The sequence below is a fragment of the Zosterops lateralis genome, assembly GCF_965231275.1.
Source record: "Zosterops lateralis genome assembly, chromosome: 1".
Lineage (NCBI taxonomy): Eukaryota > Metazoa > Chordata > Aves > Passeriformes > Zosteropidae > Zosterops > Zosterops lateralis.
Window position 1 is genome coordinate 119,805,555 of NC_139762.1, and position 21,241 is coordinate 119,826,795.

A 21,241-nucleotide genomic window follows, 5' to 3' on the forward strand; every position below is an offset into this window, starting at 1 on the left:
ATTGGAGGGATTTTCTACAGTTCAGAAAGCAACATTTGCTTAGATAAAGCTGATATTTCTCATTTCAGCTGAGCCAGTACTCGTGTCAGCAATCTGTCTCTGCTGTCAGTGAACACATGTGAGCTCTCATCTCCTGACTATACAGGTAACCTTCACATAATGCCTGGACTGCCTTGTTCTGACTGGACAAGGATATTGGAAAACCCAAAAAAATAAAATGAATGGGCCATTCCTTCAATACCTCATTGTTTCTTTTGTTAAATGTCTTGTTTATATTTTTTTTAAGTCCTCATTAAAGCCTCACAGTTTAACAGTACACTTTAAGGTAGTTTTAGTCTACTATACGATCACACAGCTTCTTGAACATATCTAAAGAAAAATTTTATAAATGCAATTAACAACAAAAATTAACAACAGTCAATTTTTACTTTAAACCACAGAAAAATGGAAATGATACTGCAATGAGTAAGGAAATAATGCTCTCCTCCTTTCTTTACAGTTTCATTAGACCATTGAACTGGATGAAATTCAGATAGAGGCCTTATTGTAACCACACTGAAACAGTAGAAATCTCCTGAGACTGTGAAACTCAAACATTTTGGGAACCAACTTCAAGCACTCCTTTAGTGCTTTTGAAAGAAAATGAATGAAAGAAACTTCTTAATTTTTTCCCTGTGGAAACATTTTAATATAATTGCTTCCAAAAAACCAAACCAAACAAACAAACAAAACAACCTAAAAACTCAGGACAGATATGCTTAGAATTCATATGGATGCATATTTTCTTAACATTTAAACTTCAATTATAGCACTCACACATAACCACACCAGCACAAGCGGCTTTCATGATATCAAACAACTTGTAAACAACTTTGTAAATCCATGCCAAAATTAAACCTAGGCTGACAAGATTGATAGAAACCACCTACCATGCATACTGTAAGTAAGCATCGTAAGTAAGATGCTTAAGCTGTGGTTTCAAATCTTTGTGCTTATGTGAGGATTGGCTAATGTACTCTCATCCTGCAAAATAGCGTGTAAGGATGGCACTTAGCTTCACCTAGCTTTCCTAAAATAATGACATTGCATAATTTTTAGAGACTAATCCACTCAAAAAAATCTACCTGACTAATTCAAATCTGAGATTTTAAAATGGTACCTACATCAATGAGGAACTATTTTTTATAAAGGTGACTATTATGTTCCCTTCAGTTTACCTTCTGGGCATTTGTATTGGAAGATTCGAATGAGAAAAAAATAGTTTGCCACAAAGTAGTGGAATCAGCACAAAATAACTTCATTATGTGAATAGAAAAGGCAGGCTGGGAAAGATATTTGAGTGTAAATTAATGTTGATCTTAGCTGGAATAACTTGCACTCTTTAGCACTTGCAGCTGCACCAGGGACTTGACTGGCTATATGAGATTTTACACATCTGTCAGCTTAATCAGAGACCAAAACACCAAATCTACTGTTCAGGAATGTTATTTGAATTTATGAAACTTTTTAGATTATAAACTAATAATGGAATCCTTAGTGTTGTGAACAAATCATAACTACAGTCTTGACATCTATAGCAGTAGATAGGATTTTGTTCAGTGTTATCAAATTTATAATATTTAAATAAAATGTAAAAAAAAAGTTGCTCACATCAGTTCCATGAAATAGTAAAAGCTAAAGTGAGGCCTCTCTACACAAGAATAAAAGGAAAGCAATATAATAATTAACACATTACCTGTTTTTACCATTAGTATCAATTATTTATTAATTTATTTTACATTACTGCCCTATTGTTTCAGAGAATTTAATTAATAAAATGAACCTATTCAAATCTGAAATGACAATTCTGGCACTAAGAGGTCTTCAGGATGAATCACATTATTACCTAGTTTTGGATCTAATATGATGAACCATCAAGCAGTGCATCATATCCGTGCTTAGGGGACAATTTGTATTGTAGAAAAGCTCTGTGGCACATATCAGCAACTTTGCAACCTCTCAAAAGTAAAAATTCATTAAAAGCGTTCCTATGTGTCAGCAATATAACACAGGACAGTCTTCTGAAATCTGCTAATGGTTGCAAAGTTCTCAATCTGTTACATTTCTTGCAGTCATGTTTGCATATCTTGATTTCCATTAAGTCTTAGGCTTTTTAAAACAACTCCATTGTTTCCTTACTGGCTGTAAGACAATTTTCAATGCGCTGTCTCATGTCCTTCATGACATAGCAATCTGCATGTTAGAGCCTGCCTCCGCAGCCCAGCACTGAGGTTTCTGCTGCAATCAAAGCTGACACATGTGGGGTAGATCTGGGATTTCAGTAACAGACCCTGTCTATATACAGCTTTGATGGAGGTATTGCAATAGCTTCCAGCTACCTTACCACTGTATTTAAAAACACTATCTCCTGAACTGGCTGGTCCTAAATCTGATATTTCAGACTCTGCAGAACCTAGCTGTAATGGGTAGGTACAATGGCTACCTGAAAAGCATGGCAGCATTTGGTATTTTATTCAATGGGAAAGGGACAAGAATGTTAGTTCTGTCACTGGAAGGAACGCCTCTGAATATCTAATTTGGGAAAACACATAGACAAAACATATTCTATTATTTTGATAGAAATTACTTTTAGTACACCATATCGGAGATGGGTCTCATACCACTAAAAGTTAACTTGCTGCCTACCACAAACCTTTTTGCGCTAGCATGTATTCCACTGACAAGTGGGATGCCATCCAGAGGGACATTGACCGGCTTGAGGAGTGGGCTACTATGAACTTCATGCAATGCAATGCAAAGTCTTGCAGATGGACTGGGACAATCACCCATATCAGTACAGGCTGGGTGGTGAACTGAGAGAGAGTAGCCCTGTTAAGAAAGACCTGGAGATTCCAGTGGATAAAAACCCCCGGATGTAACCTGCACCCCAGAAAGCCAACAGTACACAGGTTACACCAAAGAGACCTGAAGAGCAGATTGAGGGAGGTGATTTTCTCCTTTCCCATTCTCTGTCCTGGTGAGATATGGAGAACTGCTTCCAGCTCAGAGGGCCTCAGCACAGGAAAGAGAGGCAGGCTGTGAAGTCAGGCTGAGAGAACTGGGGTTGTTTAGCTTAGAGAAGTCTCTGGGGAGACCTAACTGTGGCTTTTCAATATATAAAGCAGATTTAGTAGAAAGATGGGGACAGACTTTTTACCAAGGTCTGTATTGATAGGACAAAGAATAAGGGGTAATAGTTTTAAACTGAAAGAGGACAGATTTAGATTAGGTACGTGGAAGAAACTCTTTACTGTGAGAGCGGTGAGGTACTTGAACAAGCTGTCCAGACATGTTGTGAATGTGGATCCCTGGAAGCTGGACAGGGCTTTGAGCAACCTGGTCTAGTGAAAGATGTCCCTGACCATGGCAGTGGGGTTGGACTAGATTATTGTTAAAGGCTCCTTCCAAACCAAACCATTCTGTGAGTCCATGAAATGCTCTATACTACACTGGGCAGTTTGCATGTCCATGCATTTATCACAAAGTATGCCTGCCTAGTCTTTAGCTGATTTGTACTACAGCAAAATCTAGGCATCCCAAACAGAAGCCCTGGTATCAGCTGACTTCATGGAGTTTTTACTTGCTACTAGCCCACAAGTACAGACACCTGAAATACTGCCATGATTAGTGATGAGTGATGCCCATCTGCTCTAAATATTGGGGTGTTTTTTAACCTGTGGTTTTAAAAATCAGACCTTACCTGAAATGCACTAATAACTCAAACTGGAACAAGTTCAACTAACAAAAATCATAAGAAAATAACAAACAGAAAAACCCCAAAAAAACACAAACTCAAAAAACCCCCCCACCAAACCAACAATAGAAAAGAAATTGAATATAACAGAAAACTGCAAAGTTTTCTTGGCTATTTGCAATTTTTTTGTACTTTTTTTCTTTTAAGCTGTTTGAATACACATATTTCTTAATTGTGTCAGTAGAGAGAGAAGTTGTGTCAGTATGTTTCTGAGGACTAATATTAAAGAGAGCAAGCTGAAGTTTTGTTAGAAAGCCAGCTACAACTGTACACAATAACTACTGCTATAATCACCAGAATCAACTGCTGCTTTTCTCTCTTGAGTACTTTGTGACACAATTATGATCCTTGTATCTGTAGATACCATCCTTACCATCACCATGATGAGGAGATTAAGGAACAGTGATCGGGAATTACAAAGTATTGTCAACCACATTGACGCATACTGTTTCATCTACATAAATACAAATGTAAAATATGCATCAGACAAATGATTCGTACCTAATGCCAGCAAAGGCTCACCCTGTCAGCATTCAGGGTTTGGAGTACAGCTTTAGACAGAAAATGACCTTGATCTGATTTTTATTTTGTCAAGAAGTTGAGAAAGCTATTCTCTCTGGAAATGGTGTTTCACAATCCTCCTTCTGCACTTCCTTGGTCTGACCGCAGCTCCCCCAACTCCTATCACTGACTGTGGACTGTGGATCCCTATACAACATAGTTAAGTTTAAATCTAAGCAATGTCATACCTGTTACGGCTGTCCAAAGCTAGCTCCATGACATTTCTACAAGGTATGGAAGAATAAATGATGGACTTCTACACTGCTAATAGTGGCTAACCTGCTCTCCCAGCTTGCCCTGGAGCTTGCTCAAAGTCTGCACTTAAGAGCTGGCTTGCCTCCAAGCACTTCATTTGTTAGATTATTTGACTCTAGGACCAGATGTGCTAAAATACTTTCAGAAAGAAGAGCATTTTACTCTACAGTGGTCATGGTTCTTTGAGATGTGCAATAACCTGCATACAGTAAGCTTGCTGAACGCAGTAATGAATTCAATGATGTGTATTATCATAATGCCCAGGATCCCAAATCATGCTTTGGAGTGCTACTGTGCCAAAAGTTACGAGTCTGAGTCTGTGGCGTATTAAAGTACCCAGGTCTGAGGGGAAATAGTTTCCCTTTCTCCTTCAGATTAAAGAGACAGAACATATGTCTGTATTGCTTCAAAGGCATTCCTACAGGGCACTGCATGGTACACTGGGGACATAACTGTGTGCACGGTCACTGAAGGACCTGTGAGGAAAGTCACTTAGTCTCCTGTGGTGTTACTGATACCTACAAAGGAGAAATTTTCAGGCTGATGAAAAGAGGATATATGTCCCTGTCATGAAAAAAGGTCTCCTTGAGGGCCAGAAGTGATTTATAGAGTACATTTGCTTCCAGCAGCAGGGAGGCAGCCAAGTTTCACCTGTAAGAATTAAAGGCAAAGGCCAAAAAGGAACTAATGTTCAAGGAGTTCTGCTCCATGATCAGGCTTTATGGATGCTGTCCTGGGTATTAGTTCCCTTTCTTATCCCTGAGCTCTGATGATGATCTCCCATCTTGGAAATCCCTGTAGTGGCTGGTGTTAGTACAGAGTGTATCACCATCTGCTTTAGTGACATGGGACTCTGCCTTGCAATGTGGGCCTTAGGGGTCCTTTATGTTCCTTTAGGGAACAGAAGGGCTCAGCATACTGCTGGGTGTCAGACATCTCCATCACATTTCAAGTAAAACAGCTGTCCTCCACACAGTCTTGAGCTTGACAAGGAATAGGAGGGAAAGGTGGAGTTGATAAATACTCTTAGTCTAGTGACTGGAGGCCACAAACAAGAGCAAGAACTTTCACATAGTAAATTATACAAGAAACAATCCACAAAAAGCAGTTTTCATTAAAAAAATCCAATAGTCAATTTCTCCCTATGAACTTCTAGATCTGAGTAAATTCAAGCTAGCAGTTATAATTACTTGTAGGAGTCCTGGAAGGATTTATTGCCCTGTGCGTGGAGGGAGGAGGTTTACAAAGCAAACACAGAGCATAAGAGTGCCAGGACATAAATGCTGTTTATTCTCTGCTTTAAACTGTGAGAATATGCATCTGTGGAAGACAGCATCTCAATGCTTCATTAAAAGCTGGAAATTTCCCTTATGTGTAAAATGCAGGATTTGTAAAATGTTTCTGTATTAATCTAACTTTATTTAATGAAGAGGCAGAGAGATGGGCTCTTCTTGTGCTGCCCCTTGGTGCCTGAGGCCTGGCTGGTGGCAGGTGGGCATGACAGAGCAGTGAAGGTGCTGCCTGGCAGCCAGGCTGGGATGGGAGCACCTCGGCCACTGCCTCCCCTGGGCTGACGGTCCAGCCAGCTGTGGTTAATGACAGAGCTACATCTTAGGGAAATCTTATGGAAATAAACTCCAACACAGGCAGCTTTCCAAAGGGGTCCATGCACAGTAATATGCTAATGTGGTTTCTTAAAGGTTCATGAACGCGAAACAACACTCCATTCTTGATATCCTAACACGGTTATGCAGCTCTTTTTGATATACAGAAGAGATTGTGCTCTGAATTTTCATCACCAACATATTAAATGTGGAACACCAAGTGGATTTTAAGTAACAACCTCAGAAGAAATTAATCATGGTCATCATCCTTAATTTTTAGAGTATAATTTACCTTTTTTTTTTCCCAAAGAACCAAAGTTACTGTTTGACAGTAGCACCTTATGGTATTCCCTGATCTTTTATCACTAAGAGAAATATGTCAACTAATGTAGCCTGAAAACTCATACCACACTGCCATTCATTATAAATAACTCTCATACACATATCATCACTTTGCATAGATCCTACAAACAGAAGTGAATTGTGAACCCATAGGTGTGCATTATATATCCTTCACAAATGGCAGAAAAATTAATGGTAATCATGACCATGCATCAATACATTTGTCAAAGGTGGTAAAATTTTATTTTTATAATATCATTAGAATTTTATTTTGAACCTTCCTACAAAAGCCTACACACAAAAAAAAAAAAAACAACCAAAAACTTGAAAAGAACAGAAATGGAAGTCCTAAAAAAACAAAACAACAAAAAAAAAAAACCAACCTACAAATGGATTTGCTTTTAATTACTTCAGTAGAATTCAACACAAACAAAAGAACAAGTATTCTAAGTGTTAGGTGAGATTAGACAAAAAAAGATTAAGTGACATATTCAGAGTCAGTATGTATCTCTAAAGGAACAGATCTAATGAGATGGTGTCATTTTAGAACAGTTTGCAAAGCACTGAACTAACTTTTTTAAATAAATGTTCCTAATAATTCACTATCACCAATATTCCTTTAACATGCCTAGTTATAATATGCACTTGATATGCCACAAAAATGAATAAATAATACTTTTGAAAGTACCAGTATAAACATATAAAATCTTTAAAGATGCAGATAGAAGCACAAAATGGATTTGGTTGGAAGGGACCTTAAAGAGCATCCAGTTCCAAGCTCCCTGCCATGGGCAGACACCTTCCACTAGACCAGGTTGCTCAAAGCTGCATCTAACCTGGCCTTGCACCCTTCCAGGGACGGGGCATCCACAACTTTCCTGGGCAACCTGTTCCCGTGTCTCACCAACCTCACACTGAAGAATTTCTACCTAATACTAATCCAAACCTACCCTCCTTCAGTTTAGAGCCATCAACCCTTGTCCTGTCACTACATCACACTTTGTAGAAAGTCCTTTTCTGCTCTCACCTCTGTGTACTGGAAGGCCACAATAAGGTTTTCCTGGAGTCTTCTCTTCTCCAGGTTGAACAACTCCAACTCTCTCATCCTCTCCTCATATGAGAAGTGCCCCAATCCTCTCATCACCTTTGTGGTGTCTTTTATGCCCTTCTTTAGTTGGGGTCCCAGAAATGGACACAGCACTCCAGGTGGGATCATAGGAGGGCAGAGTAAAGGAGGATAATCACCTCCTCAAGCTGCTGGCTGTGCTTTTGATGCAGCCCAAGACACAACTGGCTTTCTGTGCTGCAAATACACATTGCCAGGTCATATTTAGCTTCTTGTCAATGAAAACCTTCAAGTCCTTCCACCCAGGACTGCTCTCAATCCAGTCTCCTCTGGATTAACCCAATCCAGATGCAACACTTTGCACTTGGCTTTGCTGAACTCTCTGAGGTTTGCATGGGCCCACCTTTCAAGCCTTTCAAGGTCCATCTGGATGACATCTCCCCTCCAAAGTGTTGACCACCTCCTTTTTGTTGGGATGCACCATTCCTGAGCTTGAAGGAGATCCTTGAATATGAAATACTTTTCTTGGGCCCCTCTTCCCTCTAGGGATTTATCCCATGGTCCTGCCAGCTGGATTGCTGAAGAGGTCAAAGTCTTTCTTCCAAAGTGCAGGGTTGTGAACTTCCTGTGCACCCTCCTTCCTGCCCCAAGTATCTTAAAATCCACCCATTCATGGTCACTGCAGTCAAGCTTCACATTCCCTACCAGTCCTTCTTTGTTTTTGAGAACAAGGTCCAGCATAGCACCTCTCCTTGTTGTCTCCTCCATCACTTGCAGAAGGAAGTCATCATCAACGCATTACAGAACCTCCTGGATTGCTTACAGCCTACTGTGCAGTACCTTCAAGAGATATTTGAGTGGCTGAAGCTCACCATGAGGACCAGGAATTGTTAACATGAGGCAGTTCCTACCTGTCTATAGACAGTGCCATCAACTCAATTTTCCTGGTTAGGTGGTCTGTAGCAGGACTCCCATTTAATGTCACCTGTTCCCTGTTCTCTCTTTAATCCTGACTCATAAGCTCCCAGTCAGATCTTCATCTATCTCCAGGCAGTGCTCCATGCACTCCAGCATTGACATCCACTGACACAGAGGGTTACAGGCCCTCCTTGTCTCCCCTGCCTCTCCTTCCTAAACATCTTGTGTATTTTCATTCAGACACTCCAATCACAGGAGTCATCCCACCAGTCTCTGTGATGCCAAGATCATAGACCTGCAGGCATGCACATGCCTCTAACTCCTCTTGTTTGCTCTCCATGTTGTGTGTGTTTGTGTAGAAGCATTTAAGATGAGTTCCTGATGAAGCCAACTTTCTGGATGGAGTGCCTGTAATTCCTTTATGCTGTTCTGCTCAGGTGCTCTTCTGCTGACCTGTGATCCCACTCCAGACTCTGGGCACCTGTGGCTGCCATAGGCATCAGACTGATAGGAGTAGGATGGATTGAGCCCTCTTAGTCAAGCCTAAGACTGATTATGCTCTTCCTCTCTGACAGACGAAGCCCCACCAGTCTCACCAGCCCAAGTTTCTCAAGCAAGTCCCATGCTCTAAAATACCTGAACATCTCTCTGTGGTACCAGTTCTGCAAACATTTGTCAATTTTCCAGGTTCAACTGGCTCTTTCAAACTCCTTTTTTATGGCTGAGAAGACTGATGAAAAAACTACCTACACTCCAGAATCCCTTACTGCTGCTGCCAGGGCTCTGTAATCCATCTTGATTGTTTTTGCTTCTTCAGACCTTATCACTGGTGTCTGTGTGAAATAGCAGAAGATATTGTCAGAGGACTGTATGAGCTTGGTAGTCTGCTGGTGACACCATGTCTTGGGGTCACACTGCTAGAGACATACCCCTAATACAAGGCTCTGGCAAACAGCACACCTGTCTAGAGAGCACCTGATGTTGACAAGTAAGACTCTCAGAAGTGAGTCACCTCCTACTATCACCCCTCACCTTCTCTTAGTTGCTCTCACTGTTATATGGTGGAGGGCGGACAGTTATGGGGTCAAGCTCCTGTACTCAGCTACAGCATTTCTCCTATGTAATGTGTCTGTCTTTTTCAGAGAGAAAGAAATGAAGCAGTTCTGCGAGGGCACCTCAGGTTTTGGGGGGGTTGTCTTCTTTCTGCAGGTCCTTGCCATTGCAAGCTTGCTACATTATTGCTGCTCCCCCCTTCTGTGTGTGCCAGTGGGGGAGGTTTTGGCTGTTTGGCCATGGGCTGTGGGTCCACTGCAGACTGCCCTTGGAAGCAGCTATCCAACTCCACTGAACCAGCTATACAATTCCTTCTCAGCCACTCTGATGCTATGCAGTCTTCCCACTGCTTCCTGCAGCTCAGCCATGTACCAGAGGAACCCCTCCACCTGGCAGACCTTTGGCAGGCAGGTCTGCTGTCCTGTCCCTGTCCCAGGAGAAACCTCTATTTGCTTTCTGCAGTCTGAGTTCTGCACTGCAGTCTCTCCCTTCAGCAGCCCTGCCTGTGTGGATGCATCGGCCACTGTCAGGACAGATGGTGCAGATCCCCCATCAGAGCTGCAGCCTTTGCTCTCAGATGAGTACCCACCATTCTGCCTTGGGAGCCAGGTGGGATGAGTGCCCTGAGATCTGCAGATGGCTACAGAAGGATGTTTGGTTGCTGGTAGACTTCAGGTGTCAGCACTTGCCAGTGGATGTCCCTCCCCTGAGTTGTCATCCTCCCTGCATACTCTGCCGAGCCAACTGCCGCACCATGACCTGTCTGCCTGCCATGACCACGCTGCTCTGGCCACAGCGCTCACCAGTCCTCCAGTGCAGGCACCAGGGCTACCTGCTTTGGGAGGGGGGATTGGCCACCCTTACTCCTGGCTTCGCACATGCCAGGACAGCAAGCCACTCTCATAAGAGCTGCTGGCTCCTGGTGGGTCTCTGTGCTTCCATGGGGATTTTCCCTGGCTGAGGAACCCCCCTGTAAGTCACATTCCCCTGCTCTGCTGCAGAACACACCTGCACCAGAGCTCACTACCTCAGTGGATGTCACGTTTCAGCCCTATCATCAAACTGCTCATTTCTCTAAAACGCTGGAGCATACCTCCTAAAATACATAATATGTATAATTGCTCCATATACACATTTAAAATATTATACCTTATTATCCCTATCAAAACATAATCAGCATGTAAAATCAAACATTATTTTCAGATGAGGTAACCATGCTTCTCTTGAAAGCACGACATCAATGTAGTTACTCCCTCTCGCCCACAATTAAAATTCAACTATAAAACAGATAGTATAATTAAATAAAAAACTTCAATACTGAAAACCTAAAGCTCTTGTTTGGAAGCCCAAATGCAGATGTTGGAATCTAAATTTTTAGAACACTTCACTATCTTCTACTGTTTAGCCTAGTACATTACTGTGACTTCATTATGAAATTACTGCTAATGCAAGAAAACAATGTTTATTATAGTACTTAGATCAAATTATATACATAAGTAAACATTAATATTTTTCTTTTCAGTATGTTAAAAATCCTGTCACACCCCCTTAACATGCTGTTTAAGGAATGTTCCTAAAGATCAGAAATTATTTGCTATTACATCCCTTTGAAATTAATTACTGCAAATAAATCTGTGCAAAGTGAAGGAAATAAGCAATTTATTTCATTTTTTTCAAAGCAATAAAGTAAGAACTAATACAAGGGTGCAAATCTAACTGTAGTTCATCCATCCAGAAACAGAATACTGACTTCAGAGCTAGACAGTGAGATCTGACTGAATTTTTCCAGAGTTTGAAAATTTCAGTTACAAATATTACTATTATCATAATTATTACTTTTATATAAAGAAAAACATTTATAAAAATAGATTATGCATTTACCTAGCTGTACCCCCTTGTACTAAATTCAACTGATGCACATTGGCATTGATTCACTTTATTCAGACTAAAAATTGACCACAAAAGTTTAGAATTTAACCTACTAACATTACTAAATCTCTGGGTTGAGCTTTGAAAAGTCAGCTAGGTCATACATAAATGAAACTGTGCTTCAGAGATCATTGCTGCAACTCTGCCCTTTGCATTCAAAATGTTCAATCAGTCTTCAGCATTTTATAAGAAGAAAAAGTATTTTCACTTGGAACACAGGAGAGTTATTCTGATTATAGAGTTTTCTGGAATGTGTTGGATGAAAGAAGATTTTTATTTCAAAACATTAACTTGTGGTATCTGGAAAATGTGCATCATAGGCCAAAGTTATGACAGATGATTGCCTGCCTTTAAAAGCAGCCTCTCTATGTGCCAAGAAGGGTTCCCTCTGAGCTTGGGTGAGACAGAGGGCATCAGCTTTCAGGTTCCCACTCTGAATTAAGCCTAGACCCAAAGACACATCTATTCTGGTTTAGATATCTCCCAAATCCTGCTTTGCTGTTCTTCATACTACTGCTGGGCAAGGATACCCAAGCTCCACAGCTCACTGGCAATGCTGCCTACAAATATTTTCAATCCAAACAGCCCAGATACTTGTGCTCATGAACTGGAAAGCTTAGACCTGAGCTGGATCTTTCAGACCCAGTCCTTCATCAGTGAGATGCTTTAAGCCTGAGGCATATCCAAACAAAATTGTCCACAGTTTTCATGAAAGCCTGTCAAGTTGTGAGCAGCCTGAACTTCCAAACCACCAAGCAAGAACTTTTGAGTTTCTGAGATGGATGTGAGGAGTCTGCCCTGAGGTCACAGCCCTGGGGAAACTGGTGGATCCTGCTAGTTAAATGGTGATGCTCACAAAAATGACAAACTGGAGTTCCAGGAGGACATGCTCCTTCAAGAACACCACGTGTCTGCAACATGCTCAAAAAAATGTGTCATTCACATTCAGCCTGTGATGAAGTCTAGTCCTCATATACTGTTTCCCACAAAGTACAGGATCTCTTACACCCTTTCGCTGTGTACTCTGAAGGCTTGTCTATGCACACTGAACACACTCTTCACTCCTTGGACAAGGCATGATTCCTCAGACTGGAGCTCATATTCCCCAGACTTCAGGATTAGAGCTCATGTACAAGGACACACACACAACTGCTCACTCCCGGGTGCCTCTATGTATGAGGAAGACAGACCAGGGTATAGACACAAATTATTACACTTCAGTTTGGGCATACAACAAAAACCAGCTTGTTATGGTGGAAATGCAAAGAATCAGGCTTATTAGTGAGATCCTCTGCCTTCATGAACCACCTGGAGCAGTTTTCTCATACACAGCTTCAAAGTTCTCGAGTGAATGAACTACTGTGCTGTTTTGTTAAGGCTGCAACATGTCTATTAGCAGAAGATAATCCCTAAGACGTGATTGATTAACTTCCATTAAAGTCAGTGAGGTTGACAATCACATATGAAGTAGCTATATATCTGGCTCTGCATAGCAAATGAAAACACACTGAACTTTGTTAAATATACTGCTAAAATACAGAAAGAGTAGTACTTTTTCATTCTGCTCTGGTTAAAATGAAATATAACCAGAATTAGGAACAGAGTTGGAAAATAACTAGCATTGTTATATTTTTAGACATGTCTGAAAAATAAGTCCTATACATACAACTCATTGATGGTGCTTCTTATATCCAAAACAATCATATCTATAAATACAGCTACCTTACTGAAAGAAAATGCTACTTTAAAATTTAAAGAAACCAGCTATTTTACTGTAAGTATAAAAAAATAAATGCTCTAAGGAATGGAAGAAAAAAAAAGCAAGTTCGATAATTTCATTACGTTCTAAGATGCCAAATCATCTGTGAATGGTTTCTTTTTTAGATGAAAAGAAATCAAAATATAGGACAGATGTTGGACAAACCACATTTGAGGTCTATCACACACTGGCATTTTTCAAATTATTTTGGCTCATCTATTGAATAAGGTGTATTTTGCTTGATTTTGAAAAGGGAAACATCAGGAAATATTTAAAGGCCAATTGCTGCCAATTAACTTTGATCAGCAAAAGTTGCATTCGAATCTTTTAGATTCTTTTGCTGTCTGGAATAACACACTATTCTAAAATGTAGCAAAACAACAACTTGATGATTAATGTGTGTTGGCAGCTCCACCACAAGCTTGCTTAACAGCTGGATTTTAAATAAACAGCTGTCTTCACTATGATGGGAAAGAAATCTGACTGTTTTCATGTTTTTGTGTTATTAAAATGCGATCAGAAATTGCTTTTTTCCCTTTTAAGATGAAGCAGCCAGGCATTACAGTGACAGTCTCTTTCAGCAGTTTGGAGAGCTTTGGAACAATCTCCCCAGTGCTGCCAAACCATAGGCTGTGCAAGCTGAAAAAGCCCTTGGCAAGGCACCCACAGCTCCTCGCTGCAGGCAGAGGCACCCTGGCACAGAACACTCCGTGCCTGCTGCAGGCAGAGCAGTCCCAGGAATGGCCCACAGACAGCCCATACAACATTAATTATGTCCCTCAAGGCTGAGGTAACACTTGGTCACTGTGGGATGTAAGCAAGAAATCTGTACCGAGACATCAACTGTTTATAGAAGCTGGAGTTTAATATTTAATGGCCCGTGCAGACTATTGAATTCTGTATGTTTGTCAGTTCTTTCAGTGTATCCACCTCTGAAACCTGTCTACTGTCATCATAAGTGCTAAAACTTGAGGACAAAACTCTACTATTTAAACTATAGTAACCTTTGAAGGCCAGTGCAGACATTTAGTGTAGATTTTATTATATATCCTGATGACTAAATGACATAGCTATTTTTCTAAGCATTTCTGTATTGAAACTCTGCAAATAATTGTCAAACCATCTAAAAACACATAAAATCAGACAAATATTAAATATTAGATAATCTCCGTATGTTTTAAAAGAATGAACACTTACTTCTAAATCGTTAAAGAATAGATGCGTGTCTGCCAAATTGAAAATCATCTCTTCCATTCGGAGTCCAAGGGACACAGAAGTGGGAGGATCCTTAAAGAAGAAATTAAGCAAGTACACCATCAATACCGTGCCTAACATACATACATGCCCAAATACAAACTGGAAGAACAGCTTTCCATAACATACTATTTGTACTAAATGCAACATCTGCTTTATCAACTTCAGTAACTGTCTCACCCCATACAACAACACTTCCCAGTAACACTCAAAAATAAGACTTTAACTCAACTGACTCCCTGATTTTGCAGTGGGACTTCTGTGGTCACCCTCATGCATCCCTGGCACTGGCTCTTTGCTCTCTGTGCAGAAAGGGCAAACCCATTTCAACTAAAGCTTCTCCAGATTCTACAACTGTTCACAAGTTTCAGGATCAACCAGGGATATGATAATACCATTGTTACTCAAAATAAATTCTCACTGGTCACAAATGACAAGATTCAGTCCTGGGAATACCTAGTGACTTTAAAGCAAAGATCAATTGATGTTTTATTTGCAAATAGCAATTATATTTAAAACCACTCCTTGATTGTCCACAATACCAAGCTTTAATTACGTTTCCAGTTTGGCCCACCCATGCAGAGTGAACAAAACTATTGTTTGTTATTAATACATAACACACTTTAACTTCTCTACAGAAATTACCATAACAACTTATTCCTTACTGAGCTAATAAACTTAAAAAGCATGTTCAGCATTGTGGTTACCAAATGCATTACAGATGTTTGTCTTGTTCTGATTTTTTTTTTGGTGTTTTATATATTTTCAATCCGAAAAATCAAAAAGAGAGCCTAATACACACATTTGATATAGAGTTTCCCATTTATAATCCAAGTCTATCCTAGTGCACAGAAGCATGAGTTTGAAAAAACACATTATCCCATAACAGCCTCTATTAATAATGTTAGTTTGTTAGGAATTATATTTTAAATAGAACTGAAGAAGTGACAACCCATATTTTACTTAGAATAAGCTCATATTCTAAACTTGATGACAAGTCACAGTTGAAAAGCAAGAGATGCAGTCCTTAGTTTCTTTTTCCACCTCTCAATCAAATTAATAGGTGCTTCAACATGATCTCTGAACTTTCAAACATGCTTCTGTAACTACTGGTTAAAAAAGAAAAATTCGTTGGAAAGAGCTGGAAAAGAATGGTGATTTGGCAGCCAGTTTGCCTTCTGGAAATGCCAAAACCCAAGAACTGCTATCCACAGAAAGAATTTTTGAATTTTCAAAGCAAAGCTACATTGAGCAGACAAAACACCTATTCTTGAACTCACATCTATTAAGAGTAAGTTTTTTTAAATAATAATAAAAAAATAGCCCTTATAAATGGGGAAAAAAATTGCATCATGCTATTTTGATGAACTGTGCCCTAAAAATAAGTCTTTTATATAAACTGACAAAGCAAAAAAAAAAAAAAAATTGGCTTCTTAATTCAGATGGAAAGACTTTAAAATATGAACAAAAGTATTTTGTCTCTCTGTTTTAATATTGCTCTATTTGTAGAGCCAGGTCTTCCTCTGCTTTACTTTTGTAGGCATGTGAGGTGGAAGCAGGTGGTATTTTCTCTCTAGCTAGGCTTGAGTCTTCTCCTCCCTTTGACATTTCTGCATATCTTTGTGCCCAGTTAGCACCTCACCATTCTACACAGTTCATCAGGCCTCTTCTTTTTTTTAAACAGGCAAGGATTTCTGTTGTGCCTGAGCAGTAACAGAAGCCACAACACAGAAGCTTCTGCTCTAGTTATTAAAGGAATTAGATGGGCTAAAGGTCTAAGAGGCAAATGAAGATGACTAGCCACATCTTGATTATTAACTTCTAATGCAACAAGGTAGAAATAATTCCCTTCTGACTTCCATCCCCAAATAGGAACATCATTTTGAAAAGCAGAATAAATGGGCAACAGGGAATGATATTGGTTATGAATCCGTTTGACTAATTTTAAACAAATGGCTGAAAAGAAATATTTTACATTTCAGTGTACACAACTTTTTTTTTATTATTGAATATTTTAATCACATTTCTGAATCTGTAAAAAGAGGTTCTTGTAAAGCTTTCTAACCATTTAACTCTAAGGTATTTTTACGTGGCAGAAATAAAACAGAATGGTTTTCTCCAACCTAATACTAAAATAATCTCATTTATTAGGTTAATTAGGCAGAAAAAAAATAAATTCATTGGCACCTACTGAAAGTGTCAGATTAAATAACACAAAAGCTAAAAGAAGAAACAAAATGGCCTGCTTCTCAAAGAAAGCTTAACTCCTAGATTAAATGCAATTTTTTTGTATAGGAAGGTCTACTTAACACAAAAACTACGTTAAACTGTGGCTCGGTAGCTACATATTTAACAGAAGCAAAAACCTTATCTGCATTAGTGTTTTAAATACCTTGCAACTACTCTAATGAAAAGCACAATAACCTTGGTTTAAAGCATCCTAATATATCAAACACTGTCATCAGACATTACAGTGGGGGCTGTAAACTTTAAAAAAAAGACAAGGCTAGAACAAGGTTTTTAAAAAATAATCCTACGCCCAACCTTCTTTTGCAATTTTAAGCCACTAATTGCTAACTAATTACTGAGAGGTGTCACACAATAAGTAGGAAAGCTAACAATCTCTTCTGGTTGCCTGGGATTTGCAGGTTCAGCCAGTGTCTTTTCAGGTATGGTCAAAATCAGGTACAAATCTCTGAGGGAGGTACAGTTTAACTAAAGAAAAGAAATACCAATGTCAAACTGCTTAAGTAGGCCTTTTGTTTTGAATACTGGCATTGGAGCCAAAACATTGCCTGTATGTAATTTCTAAATTCTACCTACTTGATTTCTTTGTTTTGTGGAGAAACAAGAAGCTGAAAAACAGGAAAGTTCACTTTGGGTACAAGGCTTATTTTCCACTTAAGCCTACAGGTCACAAATGAAGGGTTAAGTGAAACCAGGCTTTGTTTTTCTCTATCACTAAAGTATATTAAACCACAATAAAATAGCTATAATTTAAAGGAAAATTCCTTTAAAACCTCTGCATATAACTGCTTTCACTGAGGAGGGAAATGTATGTAAAAGACCACAGTGTTCTGTGCCAGTTCTGAGATATATTTTCACCTGCTCCAAGATCACAAAGGACTCCAATTTTTTCCAAATTCCAAAACTTAATCAGCCCTAATGTCAATTAAACTGGTAACTTTATATTTGATGAATACGTCTCTCTCTGTACATAGTTAAAAAATTCCAAAAGCAAATAGAAATGTTTTGTTTCTTTGTCTAATCTTCTGGAAGGGCATATTCTTAGAGTTTCATACATTTCCATTAAATTCACTAAATTAAAATAATCCTTAAATAAAAATGTAGTGATTTATGGAGTAATTTGTGCCATGACTAGGCAAACTGAAAAATAAAGGTGCTGTTTTTTTACAACAAAACTGGAGGAAAAAAAGCAGAAGGAAAACAGAGCACAATAGCAGCTAACAGAGAGCAGGTGATAAAAACAGATTAAAAAGTAAGAAAATAAGGAAAGGGTGGCACAAGGAAGAAGTTAGGAGGAATGAGGTTGAAAATTAGGCAAAGAAAATCAATCCCTCCAGCAGCAAAGCTGCAGATCATTCATAGTCATTCACCATGAAACTCGCTCAGGCATTATGAAAAGAGCTGAATGCCAAGTTGCCAAATCCCCTATTATTTAATTAGGACATTTTTGTTTGTTTGAAGATACAGCTTTTGTATTTTAATGATTATGTGATCATCCTAGATTTAATTTTTTAAAAGGGCATTTCTGCCCATAGTGCAGATTTATAAGAGAACATGATGTCAGATTGCTCATAAACAAGAATAGACATGAAAAAAACAATAATCCCCCTCAAATTTCTTTTTCTTTTTCAGATTAATTTATGGTTCAGATTTCTGATTTTAAAGGCCAGTAATAACAGGCAAACACTCTTTCAAAAACATGCACCTTCTACTGCCACAAATAAACTCTAAAATTCTCATGTTTTAGCATGTTTGCTTTGAACATTTGACACTGTCTTTCTCTAACATCCTTGGAAACTGCTAACAGTTGTCTGAAGTGTCAATAACACGAGAGAAACTCTGATTTGAATGAAACCTTAAGAAAACAAAACCAGAATGGCACAGTTTCATGACATAATCTCATGAGAGCTAAGGACAGGCACGTTGCTACCCCTCACCAAAAAGATTTTGTATTTATCCCAAGATGAAGCAGTAATGCCATCTTTCCTCTCAACATCAACAGTTGGCTGTCACTTAGCAATGAAGGAATATTGTGCCAGATGCCATGCCGGCAGAGCTAGCTGGGCAAAAGCTACATCTTATGTAAACAGTGCCAACAGTGATGGAGCAGTCAGCCCTCTCCTTGCAGTGTTAAGTATTTATATCTCTTTGCAATTGAATACCAGCCACTCTCCTCAACTCCAACCATCCAGTGTTTATGTTCAGGCCCCAATTAATGAATCCACTACAGGGAACTAGTAACAAATGGAAGAAATATGCTCACATTAGTACTTCTGTGGTAATGACCAATTAATTAGGGTTTTCCAGTGCTACTCTGCTCCCCAAAAGTCAGTGGTGACATTCTGTTGTCACTGAGCTTTTTAGTGAGCACTGGGATTTGTTCTCCTCATTCTGAACTAAATTGTCATAGATTTTGGGATACCACACAAAAGCTGGTTTTAGTCTGAAAAAGTGAAAACAACTTTTGGTAAATATTTAATACTCTTCTATAATGCTTTTGTCCATACACATCCACACAATAATTGTTGAAACATTTAAGTTCTAGTTTCTTTTTATTATCTAAATATAAATTAATAACACCTAGGAAACCAAGGCAGCTGAATTAACTAGCTTTTCTGACATACAATAAAAAAACCTAATTATATTCCTCAAACAGGTACACTGTTATTACAGAAAGCATTTCTGCAAACAAACCTTACCTGAAAAAGCAAGAAAGCTTGCAAAGTAGTACTACTTTAGATCTGTATAGTGCAAAAAGCTATTGAGAGAAACTCAAAATCTGACCCAGGCACAGACTGAACTGGGGGTAGCTTTGCCCTTCACTCAGCTAGGTGTAGGGTAAAACCTTTCAGAAGCTTTACAGGAAGACAGAGGCATTACATGAAGCCAGACAAAACTATGTAGTTGTTCTTTACATGTAGAAATTTTTGAGGTTAACAAAAAATCACGTTCTGGTTATAACTCACATGAGGTGAACATAAAAGGCTGTAAAAGATTTTAGCACAAGCTGTTAGCTTTCAAATACAATCCTGAAAAAAAGAAGTCTGATCTCATAAGGACATTCCATTCATAAACTGTTCTTATTCGCCTAAAGTCATGTTTCTCTTCTGAGAATTACCAAGGAAATCCACTGTCTGTAGACATATTCATCAGTTCAATTATGATTTATAGACTGTGCATAATAAAAAGATTTGACTCATAAGCAGACTTTCAAAAACATCAGTCCTTTTTACCTTAGATTAAAAAAAAAACATCTAAGGTAAAAAATTCTAGACTAATCTGGCCATGTGCAAAAGCCTTCTTCCTCTTTCTCTCTCAATACAGAGCACAGCCAATCCGTCATAGCAATCATTCCTGGAAGTACTTCACTCTCTGAGGGGATGTAGACCTTTGCAGATTTTGATGGTATCAGCAGGTTTCAGACAACCTGTATCTACAAAGCAAACCTCAAGTGGTCAGAGCTTTACTCCCAGCACTATTTAAATATGTAGTGAATACAAGAGCTGAGTAACTACACAGAATGGACATGTGAAACAGCTGGATGCTTTTTGTCTTGTAAGGCCAGTACCAGTTTGCCTCTAAAAATCAACTAATGTTCTGGTATTGCGTGTGCATCAACCATAAACCAGCCAACATTACTGAACATTTCCATCAGTTTCTTGACACTTACCCTTCCGTATCTGTTAGCATAGGACCCTGTAAGCAAGGAATGGAAAATGATGATTGTCTCATCCAAATCCCAAATGAATACTCTCTGTAAAAAGAGAATCAAATCAATGTGTTCCTTTGTGAAGCTAATACTTGAAATGGAAAGTTAAAATTTGAATCAGTAAGCACACAAATGTGAAAACTGTACTGAAATGGTTGCATATTAAAACCATAGCTTCCCTGCCATTTATTTTCCAAACTAACAAGTTTCTTTTTTGGGGGTAGGGTAACATAATCTGTTAGCTTTTTACTACAATTGCTATTATATCAAATCCTTCTGTTTGAATAGAATTATAGGATCGCCAAATATACAATGTACAATATAATGTTTGAAGCTTGATGTGAGATAGAAACTGAAATAAATAAAGAAAAGCATCTGAAAATTAAATCTTCAGGGTTAGAATTCTGTATTTCTGCAAGTCTTACAAAAATTCATGCAAATGCTCTTGAAAATTGCCTCTAAAACCAAAACAAAGCAGATTGCTACTAAGCACTTAATTTCCCTTAACTTATGTTAGTTTTAATGCATTTTAGTCATCTGAAGAACGAGAACTATGAACTTGGATGATGTATGTATAAAACTTAAGGCATCAGTAAATAATTCTTCTGCTTAGAGACAATGGAAAATACGTGTTTTAAATTTGTCCTCTGACCACACACAAAATAATAACTTAATGAAAAATAAAGTATTCAAATACAACTATTTTAAATCCTGGTGAGATTGTATTTCCCATGATGACAAATGGGGTAAG

The 21,241-nt window shown here is 38.7% G+C and overlaps 1 protein-coding gene across 5 annotated transcripts in view; it reads right to left on the reverse strand.

Moving 5' to 3' along the window:
• EYA1 (EYA transcriptional coactivator and phosphatase 1) overlaps window positions 1–21,241 on the reverse strand; it is a 157,669-nt gene that overhangs the window by 24,643 nt on the left and 111,785 nt on the right. For all 5 annotated transcript variants that reach the window (XM_083858708.1, XM_083858707.1, XM_083858706.1 and 2 more), the window contains 2 exons: window positions 20,452–20,535; window positions 14,478–14,567 (listed from right to left, as the gene is read on the reverse strand). In XM_083858708.1, coding sequence (XP_083714834.1) covers window positions 14,478–14,567; window positions 20,452–20,535 — 174 coding nt within the window. The remainder of the gene's footprint in view (window positions 1–14,477; window positions 14,568–20,451; window positions 20,536–21,241) is intronic.